We start from the raw sequence: 12,091 nt of genomic DNA on the forward strand, positions 1-12,091 counted from the left end.
GTAAAAAAAATTAGTTCACAATCTAGCCATGAAGATTAACAAACCTAAACAGTAGTTCTCGGGCACTAAATAAACAAAAAAGGAAATAAACTCCTTTGTTAATACACAATGATTCTGCCAAGGAATCCTTGGGTTTCTGCTCATTAATAAGGTGAATTTAATTTAACCACCACCACAGAATCTGTCACAAACTTAAAACAAATGTGATTTCCCCTTTTCCTTTCACCAGTGATGAGAAGATTTACTACAATTAAAAAAACCAGATAGGGCAAAACCAAAGCAGCACTGTTCATAAATGTAGAGGTTTCTGCTATCAAGAGGAGAACAGAATTCGGCTCTCAAATTACGAACATTTTCTGGTTACCTTCTTCAAAGAAATCATTTCTATCAACTTATCTCGGCACAGAAACAGTAGCCACATTCTCACGAGAAGCAATCGTTGGGTTTACAATGGCAGCACTCGCATGTCTCTGTTAGAAAGGCTTTTGCGGGCAATTTTGAGCCTTGCAGTCAGGGGCTAAGAGCTCAGAAAGCAACCAAGAAAGCAACCACAACATTTGCAACAATATGGATGAGCTTTCTGTGAAGACAAAACAATTTCTTGACCTCTCTCTTGATTTACCAACATGAAGTTACTGAAGCGCAGGAGGTGGTTTGTTGATTACTCAAGCCACACGAAGACTTGAAAAATGTGGGAGACACGGGCAATCTACTAACGCCTCAAGCATATCACTCCTGAAGAAAGAGAGGCCAAGATCTAAAGGGGATCTACAAAAGCAACTGCAGAAAAATCTTGCAATTAAAAAAAATTAAGAAATGCAAAATTCAAGTTCTTGTTGTGCAGTGCAGGTGCTGTGGTTTGAACCAAATTAGAGCCAGTTTTCTGACTCTGAGTCTCATCTAAGTAACTTTCTGAAAACTTACCAGTTTCTGTCTAGCAGTGATAACGTAGCACAGTGGTATGCAGAAAGGCCATCACTTACACTTATTCCTATAGTAACCAAGGCCATCCTTGAACCAGTGAAAAAGGGGCCACGGCAGCTGCAGGAAAGGATAGGTGACCCCAAACTGTCCAACAGAGTATTCCTTCCAAGACATGTCATACTTGGTATAAAAATGAGAGACCATGTGGGTCCTGCTCTCTTCTGTGATGGCCAACACACAGCAAGGACCTCATCTGTCTCTTTGCTCCTGATCCCGGATCTGCGTGTTCCTGAACCCAATTCCTAACCCCAGCTCCCTCCTAACCGTGGACCCATTCTCTAAGGTCTGCTCTGCAGTATTTGTGGTGATGTATAGTCATCAACAGGTGGAGTGCAGGCACAAACTCATATATCCATATATATTATTACTTACTAATTATTTTCATTATTATTATTATTATTTCATTAAAGCTGTAGTTTTAGATTCCAACCTGCAAATCTTATTCCTCTCACTTTCCTGTCCCCTTTCCCTGTCCCTGCAGGTAAGGCGGGATTTGGGTGCCCAACTCCACGGTTTCAGCTGCCAAAACTGTCCAGGCCAGGGCTAAACCATGACAGCAAGTTACAGAAGCAATTTAGCCTAAGGAGAGATAAAAATGCAATATTGCCTAACTTTCCACATTAAAAAAAAAGGAGGGAAGGGGAAATTTCAGCAAGAATAAGAAAGATTCAAAAAACAAAAATAAACCTTGTTATACCACACAAAGAAAATGATTGTCAAGCAATTAACAACATAATCAATGATTGTCACAGGCTGGCTCCAACTCTTAGGCCTATAGCAATAATACAAAGGTTTGCATTTTCACTTTCCAAAGAGAAAAGGATACATTCTTATATACTTTTCTATCTATCTGTTTTGCCTCAGTCAACATGAATAAAAACACTGTTAAACCAACTTCTTATACAAAGAGAAAGTTTACCTAAACTGTCACTCATTCATTACTCACCATTTTAAACCAAGATTTAAATCTAAGTGTGAACTCAATGAGTTGATCATTAGACTGACAAGCCTACATCATTCATTACATCAGATGAACTTTTGTGCAGATGGGTAGAAGCATGCTTTCAGCACAGCTCATTCAAATCAGTGTTAATTATTGATTAGAATAAACTCAGCTTGTTCCAGTTTTTGCCCATAAAAGAGAACACACATATTAGTACAACTGACTGATTTAGTAGTACGATTGCCAGATTTCTGTTTTGGAGAATATCTCTACAAGACAGCTTTTCATTTAAGTTGTTGAAATTCACCACAGCATTTCTCCCACTTCCTCACCCAGGACACCAGCACTTTCATCATTCCCCAAACTGGCTGTGATTTTACTGATAAGTTTCCTCTATGATTAAGCAACACCAAGGCACCAAAATCCCAAATGAACATCTGCTACTGCTGTACGCTAGCCCAGTTGTTTGTGTTGTGCACTGCTTCAGAGTTCTCCCTGTCATACATTGAGCAAAAATATTAATTAGCAGCAAATTACTGGTATAGTATAGCTCCAGACAGGCACTCAAATTGTTCCACATGTATCAGTCATTAAGTGTACTGGAACAGGAATGTACTCATCAGCTGTGTTTTCTTTTTTACACTGCTGTGCACTCCTCAGATTTAAATTAAAAATAATATATGAGATTTACTTAGAACAGAAACAGGTACTATAAAACACTAAAACCCATGACTGGTTTAGGAGGAGGAAGAGATGGAGAAAGCCCTTAAAAAATAAATAGTAGTACACATTCTTTAAAAAGATTCTTTGCACTGAAAATACTTAGCTAGGAGTATCATGAGAGATGGGGGAAGGAGTGGAGAGCTGAAAAAGTTTGCAGAAAAAAACCCTAACCAAACAAAAAAAATCTTGAATTAATGACACTCTACCTCAGTGACTGGTTGCCCTTGTGACGTTAAGTCCAGTTCCTGAGGTCTCGTCACCTTATCGATATCCAAGGAGTCCATGCTGGAAGCTGCAGAAGTTATGCTGGAACGGGATGAATTACTGATTGAGCGCACCTCTGCATCACTCACTGTGCCAGCAGATGCTGTCCTCCTGTGCTGAGCAGTAACTACTGGTTTGGTGTCTTCTGCAACAGACTGTTGAGCTGCCTCATCCATGCTCAAAGAGGCCTTCTCTAACTGCGCAGTGATGTCATCCAAAGATACGTTGGCATGTGATGGTTTAGACACCTTACCAGATGAGGAGGATATTCCTTTCATGCTGCTGTGCTTAGTAGAAGGTCGGCTAGCAGGTGGTTTTGGAGCTTTGGGTTCTGCGGCAAGGCGTTTCACTGCAGCATTGTTTGCTGAATGAGACCCAATGCTGCTGAGCTCCTGCTCTATGGAACAGAGATCAGCCATGAGGGCATCTAGATCCACAGTCTCCCCCTGATTCAGGGCTTCTGCAACAAACAAGAGTTTTCAGTAAACACTGAGTCAATTCATTTGTCTGTGAAACTCTTCACTTTGCACTAACAAATTTAACAGTTAGGATAAAGGAACAAAAGAAGAGGTATTTTCTTTTCCCATCCGTACTGCAAAACCTCTGCTCACTAAGCACTAAATTTAATTGCACTACTACTCTTGACTGGTCTGAGAGCAGTTAAAAAACCCCAACTATTTAGGTCAAATACATTTGCTGACAGACAAAATCTATGAATGTTCAGATCCTGTGAACAGAATCTAAAACCACATTCATATAATATCTTGCCTCAACTTTTTTAAAGAAGTGTAGGAGTTTTGCTAAGCATTTTCCGCTAAAGCAATGAAAGGTATGTGACACTGCTTTAAAAAAACCCCACAAAATACTATACACATACTCAAGCTTTTAAAGTGAAGACTTCCTGTATTACAATCAGGGAAGCTATTTCAAGGAAATGAAAGCCAAGATTTTTGTTAAACATGAAAGCATTCTGTAGCTATATTCCCACATCCTGTCCCATGAAACAAGATGCTCTTTCTTCCTGCTTTCATACATAAATACATAAATTCACGCTTCCACAAAATCAGGTCCCAGAGCGTGTATTTCTGTACAAACACTGGACGACAATTATCAGCTACTAGATCCTACAAAAAAAATACAGCTATAGGATGCTCAAAATTCTGTGCCATCAGAAAGTAATGCCTTCAGCAAACATGTTCTCACAGCCCAAAGTGTGTTTAAATGCTCTTACGTTTTACCATGTTCTCATTTATAGCTGGAAGAGGGTTTTTCACTAAACTAATATTTGAGGGGGTGAACAATTCAACAAACCATTCAAATTGTACATGGAGAAGCGATACGAGAAGTTGGCAAGATTAGTTTCCTGACGGAGAGGTGATCTCTTCACTGGTGCGACGGGCTTGTCTGTATCTAAACTCTGGAAAAAAAGAGAAGAAAAAGGGCAGAATAAAAGTTTGACAAGACACTGGACAAGCAAATCTTCGAGATGAATGAAAATTCATTTTCTCTACAAGAAATTTTTTAAAAACTTCTGGGATTTTCGTGCTTTAGAACTGAGAACTTATGTCACCCTACCACAGAGATTTAGCTTCAGATATTCAATGGGGGAAAGATGTAAAAGAGATTCTGTTTTAATTAGAATCAAACTGAAGCACACTTCAAATGCATTTTTAAGTCGTGTTACACACTAGCTCATTTTCAAGCACAGACAGCTTGCTTTTCTGTAACAACTGTCACAAGCACCTGAACACAGTCAAACTATGGTACCCTAAGAAATGCATCATAACACATAGGCAGAGTCACGGCATAAGCACACAAAAACATTCAATGAAATAATTTATTAAAAAGGATTTTAAATCGGCTAAATTCAAACATTTTTCTCCATAAACCTGTGAAAAACGTTAAATTCTCAAAGCAAACCCCAGCCAGTTTATGTAGGATAATTTTTTAAATAAAAAGCTAATACAAGTTGGGAGGGGGAAAAAGACCTCTTTCTACCTGATACATTTAATTGTTATGAAGGTTAATACGGGCATAACAGTATAATAAATACCAGCATTTTTGTAATTAGTAAGCAGCAGGGCACTATGATCCAGCTGATGACCCAAAGAGGTGCACGATAGGGTCTGGAGCTGCTGCCCTTGGAGTGACAAGTGTTACATGGGGAATCTAGCTGTTGCTGTTGCTGAGGCTCAGCAGGCCTGCAGAGGGTTTGAATTTAAGCAGTGCTTGTAGTCATAAAGCTTTCCTGAAGATAGGCTTGTCTGAAAGAAAAGTATCTTCGAGCTCTAGCAAAACAAAGTTTCTCACCTAAGCTTTTTTATTTCCATTTTCTACATCTTTATTCAGGATTTTGTTGACAATCAACTGCACTATTTTTTTCCCTAATGTTTATTTTTGCTGAACTCCCTTCTCTCCTCAGTTTGGCTTGAACTAAAAAAAAAAAAAAATAAAAAAAATAAAAAAATGACTTTCTAATAAAGTCAATGATTACTTAATGAAAAGCTAGTGTTGTAGCCTTGTCTCCGATCAGGTAGGAAAACCCCTCACCTCTACTACCTCTGATGCAGCTTGTCCCACACAGAACAGCTGAAAAAATTAAAATAAAAACAAATATCCATTTATAACCCTAGAGGAAGCAGTGAAACTAGAGACAGAAGAGGCAAGTTAGGGCTCATTCCTTCAGGCTGAACCCATAGACTGCCACAAAGGATTTCTTGTAAAGCAAATATATTCAGGTTAAAAGCATGTAAAATGTGTTATTTTATTTTAATATTAATTATTTCACATCCTCAGAAACATGTGATATGCTCTCACTATTATCAGAGTACATTCTACATAACACATCAGGATACTAAACTACCAGTTTGGAGAACTGCTGACAATTCCAACACCACCAAAAGCTGAATGATCATGAGAAGCAAGGGAAGATTTCCTTCAAGTAACCTGCACCACGGTGCAGCATAACTAGAGCAGGATGAGCGTTAACGCACTCTGCATCAGTGCCAAACATCGCTCACAAGTGCTGAAAATTTTGTGACTACATTTTATAATGCTTTCATTAGACCAATAGTTAAAGAAGGCAAAGTGAATTCAAATGATCTCCTGGGCATCTTAATTACAAAACTTTTAGAAAGCACTTTCATTCAAAAGGGGTCTGGGTCTTACTTTCAACTGCCCCCAAATAAACATTTAGGAAATTTAAAAAGGAAGTTAAAGTTCAAGGAACTCAAGGACAAAACCTCCTTCCTCCTACCGCTCGTAGAGTCCAACTGATAAACAGCAACAAATGCTGAGCCTAGAGGAGACCGCACTTTGGAGCTCATTAGCTCTAATCAATCCCCTTTATTGGGACTTCACTGGGACAGCTGCATCAAGACATTATCACTTTCCAAACAAATGAACTGAGACACAACTAACTGGATTAACTTGTTTATACAAAACCATATCAGGTCATTCAAAGTTTGGAGGGAAATGTCATTTCTCAGTAGTCATAAAAGACAGACTGGCAACCCTCAGGCGAAGTTGCAGACTGTTGTACAGCAATATGAAATTAAGAAACAAACCATGTGGCTCCTCCCCTTAACTATCTGCTAGTAGGTTTTAAGAATTTTGCATGGATCGGCACACAAATTTAAGCGTCACCATAAAGCCTATCTGTCAGCAGTGTAGCTAAGCCCCAAGTAAAGTATTCCTTTAGTTTTTGGGTTGCTCATAACTGAAAAAAATGAGGCAGAGAACAAAAGGCCTAAAATCAGCTACCAATTGTGCTCCTCTGTGAAGATCCTCACTTAGGGTAATTTACAGAGCCCAAGCCTTCAAAACAGGTCCCACTTATTGAAAATCCATCATAGGAAGTTAAAAACCCAACAAGAATTACAATATACAGATTTCTTTCACTGTCTTCTATTAATCCCCAAACACACGATTCTTTATGGTGCTGCATGCACATATTCAGAAAAAAAAAAAAAATATAATTTTCCCCTTCACTGCTATCTACATTTAGATCTTACAGGTAGAGATTTAACCAGAAGATAACAGAGATGAGCCTGAATTTTAAATGCTGTCACACTTGGCTCAATTTTCCTTCAGTCTTTGGGTAAGAAAGATAGGAAAAGCTGCCTCTTCTCTAGCTTACTAAAACCTGAGGTCTCAAACCTTTGCTTAAGCCTGTGATAAAGACAGAGATGATTAAATACATTATTCAGGAGGGTCAGCTCACATGGCTGAAAAAAACATCGTAGGTGGTGACAAAGAAACAGCCTGTCACTCCAACAGCCTGGCATATCATGCAAAATGCAAGATCTGCTTGTGAAGGAAAGGAGAAACACTAGAAAGAAGTGCCAGAAGATGATGTCCTATCAGGTGCCCCTTGGATGCAGAAAGAGTACTTCAGAATAATGGTGAGCCCTCTAGGGTTTATCAGGGCACCCTACCATGTCATCAGTGGCAACATTCACCATTTCTTGTTCCTTATTGCTGTTCAGGTGAAATAAAAAAATGCCATCACAGATGGACAATGTCCAACCATAGGTTTGGGGAGATAGCTTACCTCTAGCCAGCTAAAGTCAGTGTTTCTCTATATACATGAGGACAAAATATCAATTCCACAGTCTTCAGCAGGAATCGTACCCTTTGGGAACAAACTAGCAGGTTGTGAAAAATTAATTTAACAACTTTAAGATGGGGAAACCAAGCCCATTTAGAAACTTTTAAAATAGAGTACTGAGCTGGTCACATGCTACAGCCTACCATGCTGCAAGCCGCAGTGCTAAGTAGTTAGCGCCCAACTGAAAAGAAACATTTAGTACCTAAAAAGGATTATTCTGTGAGTTCATTGAAATCTCCCTAACCTGTGTAAGTTTGTCCAGTTCCCCAAGCCAGGCCCCAAACATCTTGTCCAGATCCTGATCTTCCTTATCACTATCTTCTTCTGCACCATGGTCAAGTTCTTCATCTGATAATTGCTCCATCTGAAAAAAATAAAAAGGTTGATACTCCAATAGTATAAGTGCCTAAGAAAACTGGTGTCAGCTACCAGGTTTCTGAAACAGCATTCTCAAGTCAAAGCATGTCTGTCCATAAGCTTTATAAACATTGCATATAGTCACAGTTTGATATCCAGCTCAGAAGTAATGAATGAGTTGAAAGCTGCAATGGGCAATTGCAAAGCCATTCCTGCAGCTCACTTTTGTCAGTACTATGCACAAAAAGATAAAGAACAGATTCCACAGCATTTAATACACCACCAGAAATTATTTCATGCTAGCCCTGCACGTGCATTCATTGCCAGCTATTGTTGGCAAAGTCTTTACATTACAAAAATTCAACTCTTATCCAAGGAATTTAGCTGACCACAGTTAAGCAACACCATTCAATGTACAGGAAAGCGCAGTCTCACTGCACTGCAAATAGCTGACTCTACACATCTGTAAACAGAAATGCTTAAACAGGCCACAGAGAATGCCAGCAATGCATCCCATGAGACAGTTTAAATCTTGGACACTGTCCATATGACTTCAGTGATACTGCACAATTTTTGCCTAACAAAGAAACTCCTCCCTGGAAGCAAAGAGTCACCGTTACAGCTACCTTCATTCAACAAATTTGAGTGACCAAGATAAATACTTAACATTCTCCAAAGGTTATCTGTTATCACGTCAAAGGAAATTAATCTTTTACTAAACAAGCATCTGTTCTCTTCCCCAAATATGTCCTCCAAGCCCCTGATATGAATCTAACACACATCCTTTCCTGGGTACATCTACATTGTCAAACCCAGGATCTGGTTCAGAATGAAAATTTATGTACTTGTGGGGAGAAACAACATAGGCAACAATTTGGGAGAGATCAGTCTGTACAGGATAGTAAACTCTAGAGATGTGCTACAGAATGTTTAGAGTGAGAACAGATTGCCATCAAGAGCTAAACAAAGAATACTCACAGTGTGCTCTACTGCTTGATTTGGCTAAGTCAGAGCTACAGTGATTTGCTACTATCTGTAGTTTTCAGAAAACACCAGTTTACATCTTGAAGATTTGAAAGGAAACTTTCTAAATGCTAGCTTTCAGGAAAAGACAAATCTTGATCTGAAAGACATCACAGTCCTGCAGAACTGAACTGATGGGAGATGTTACAAAAGACAATAAAGGTATTCTCAGTGAAAAACTGTTTAATGTGGTTTTGACTTTATATGACAACAGCTCATGCAAAAATCCTCCATGATTTAATAGCAGCCTTTCCTTCTATTTATATACTGCTTACATTTCACTTTGATAAAGTTATTAGGGCACAGGAGTCTTTAGAGACGATCTACAATTCTCAGGTCAGCAGAAGTCACCGCCTCCCACAGATGCAAGACACTGCCATCCAGTTGCTCTAGGCAAGGCCACTTCAGTCTCCTACTGATATTTTACTTTCGTGAGAAAGCACAATGCAGTGGTGCACCTAAAAAGGGGCAATAATATTAAAGCTAATCTGGCATGGCATACTGCACTGAGCAAACACTGAACAGACTAAAATCACGCCCTGAATCTCATTTCTTCCAATACTTGTTTTGAGTCCTGTAAAGTACTTCTAGCACTCCAGAGAAGGAAAGGAAGCTCTTCATAAACTATAAGACGATCCAAGTTATACTGAAATCCAAAGAATGCCAATATGCTTATGCAAGAGTGCTGTATCCTTCCACAAAGGCCACACGAGGTTTTATGTTCTATAGGTCAGGCATGCATCCCTCTGTAAGATTCCTCTCCATTATGTCACCTGAAAGCCCTCCTCCATGGAAAGAAATGGAGACAGCAGGAGAGCAGCAACTCATACTCTGCCTCAACTTCTGCAAAACAAACAGAAGCCAGATTCCACTTTCACACCCCTTTAAAGCACTGCTTTACTACTCCTTAGGCTTTTACATGGACGAGAAATATTGTAAATTCAAGACAAAACACATCACACTTAAGGTGACAAGGTCAAACTGCTACAATTGTTTGCATTTAACAACACAGCATTTCTCAATGTCTAGATACACTGAAGTAAAGAATTTTTATTTGAAAGCTAAGGGAAGCTATTAAAAGCGTGCCTTAGGAGGTATGACTATGAACTGGCCAAATAAATGGAAACTGTGATATAAAACAGATAGAGCCCAGTACAGACACATTACACAGCCCGCCTTTCCCAATTTGAGCTGGTTTTGCCACTTACTCTAGAGTTAAATAGGACTTGTTTTGCTGTGCATTCGTTCTATGGCAGTGTTCATAACTCATCCTTTCATTAAGAGAGGAATTTGCTTTTTTTACTAATATTTCTGAGGAAATAAGCTGTGGAAGGAAACCAGCATTCTAAATTTCCCCTAAACTGTTGCTTTAGCTATTTCAACTTGGCATTGGCGACACTGCTTTAGTTCCAGTTACTCTGAAGTCAGAATTAGCAGCCTAAAGAAAACTTCTACAAGTGAAGTACTGTTGTGTCGGAAAGTCTGGCACTAAATGCTGTAGTATTTGCCAGCTCCTTGTAGTCCCCACCCAAGCTTCCTAACGTCAACTGCATTTCCTATGAGCCTGTCAACGTTTGCTTGCAAAAGGCACACAGACGACAGTGTCTCACTTGGGAAACAGCTAACATTAACTTGTTAGTTTTGTAAAAGGGATCTCTCCTAGCACAAGGGCCACTACTCAAATGAGATCTCTGAAAGGACATTAATTAAAGGATTAATGCAATAAATTAAGGCAGAAGCGAATGCTCAGATAACGGTATCTGACCTTTTCGAGTAAGAAAAACCAGTAACAACTCAAAAAGACTTCACATTTCAATTAAAAAGCTTGACATTTTCCTTTTTAAAGCCATTTTCTTTCTCAGTGTTGCTGATCACAGCAAACAGGAACCATACTTCAGCAAATCATGACCAAACTGGGAGTTATCACACCTTCTAAATGAGCAGTATCATTCTGGGATACCTAGATAAAGTGAGGTACCAATATGGTATAGTCTTCTGTATTCAAGTGTAGTCTATGTACTGTTTCATCAACCACTACGGATGACATCAATCAACTTCATCTGTTCAAAATGTGCTTTAAACAGGCAGACCCCGTAATTGCTGTAAGTCAACTGTCTAGTTTCCAAACCAGTTCATTAGGTTTTTTCATCTCTAAATGCACGAAGCGCAGTATTCAAACACTATTTTATGAAAAGTTACTAAAGCTTTCATTAGAAGTCACCAGCTGCAACATATAATCGTAATCTACTACTTTAACCTCACTGTAAGGGAAAAAAAACTTACCAATATTTTAGAAAAAAGAAGCATTTACTATTCCAAGATGATTCTTAAAAGCAAGCCATTGTAGCTCTTAGTATGCCAGGACAAGCATGAGATGGGGTCTCAGAACAGATAAGGAAAGATGAAAAGCTCAAGAACAATCCTTCATATATAATATTTTGACATTTTCAAGAAAAGACACTACCATAGAATTTAGAAACTGACAAACTGCTGTCATCAGAAAGCAACAGCTGATCTTTGGGATGAAGATACTTTATGGTCAGAAGGGTCTTTCACCAAGACCCCATTCTGCAGACTTGCACTTTGAGACAGTAGTTGCTGCCTTGAGCCCAGTTCAAGGCACTAGGAAATTTTATTACGTTAACAATATTTCCTTATAATGAAAACACTCTGCACTGAAAAAAGTACTCGTAAAAGAATCAGTTCACAGGATTTGTCTACACCGCACTTAATTAATGATGGAAAGATTATCAGAGAAACAAAAATAGAATTCCGAATCCAACTGGAAACGCCAATGTGCTTAAAGGGTCAGCAACAAGAATGTGTTTATTCATCGTAATTTCAGAAGCACTATAATAAGCATTTTGAACTAGAGATGTTTAAGTATGTTCAAAGCAACTGACAGCATAAAACCCTAAACAGCAAACAAATCATCTTTCTTTCAGGCAACTGACGTTCTCACCCTCATCCTTTCCTACTGTTTGAACACAAGCTTCCACAAGCTCGTGCTTGTTACAGAACTAAGGATTTTCTTCCTAAAAACAACTATGGCATTTGTAACAAATCTGTTCTAGGGATGTAGTAGGCAATACAGAAACGTTCAAAACACCATCTGAACAAACAACTGGATCTCAAAAATCTAGCCTCAGGAACCAAAAGCGTATATAGCGCACTCCAGTTTGGAAAAT

General features: G+C 38.9%; 1 protein-coding gene across 2 annotated transcripts in view; it reads right to left on the bottom strand.

The window, feature by feature from the left end:
• RAPH1 (Ras association (RalGDS/AF-6) and pleckstrin homology domains 1) overlaps positions 1-12,091 on the bottom strand; it is a 95,968-nt gene that overhangs the window by 48,549 nt on the left and 35,328 nt on the right. For both annotated transcript variants that reach the window (XM_054069991.1, XM_054069992.1), the window contains exons 2-4: positions 7,768-7,887; positions 4,226-4,331; positions 2,857-3,374 (exon numbers count right to left, since the gene is read on the bottom strand). In XM_054069991.1, coding sequence (XP_053925966.1) covers positions 2,857-3,374; positions 4,226-4,331; positions 7,768-7,887 — 744 coding nt within the window. The remainder of the gene's footprint in view (positions 1-2,856; positions 3,375-4,225; positions 4,332-7,767; positions 7,888-12,091) is intronic.

The sequence above is a fragment of the Cuculus canorus genome, chromosome 6 (genome assembly GCF_017976375.1).
Source record: "Cuculus canorus isolate bCucCan1 chromosome 6, bCucCan1.pri, whole genome shotgun sequence".
In the NCBI taxonomy this organism is placed as follows: Eukaryota; Metazoa; Chordata; class Aves; order Cuculiformes; family Cuculidae; genus Cuculus; species Cuculus canorus.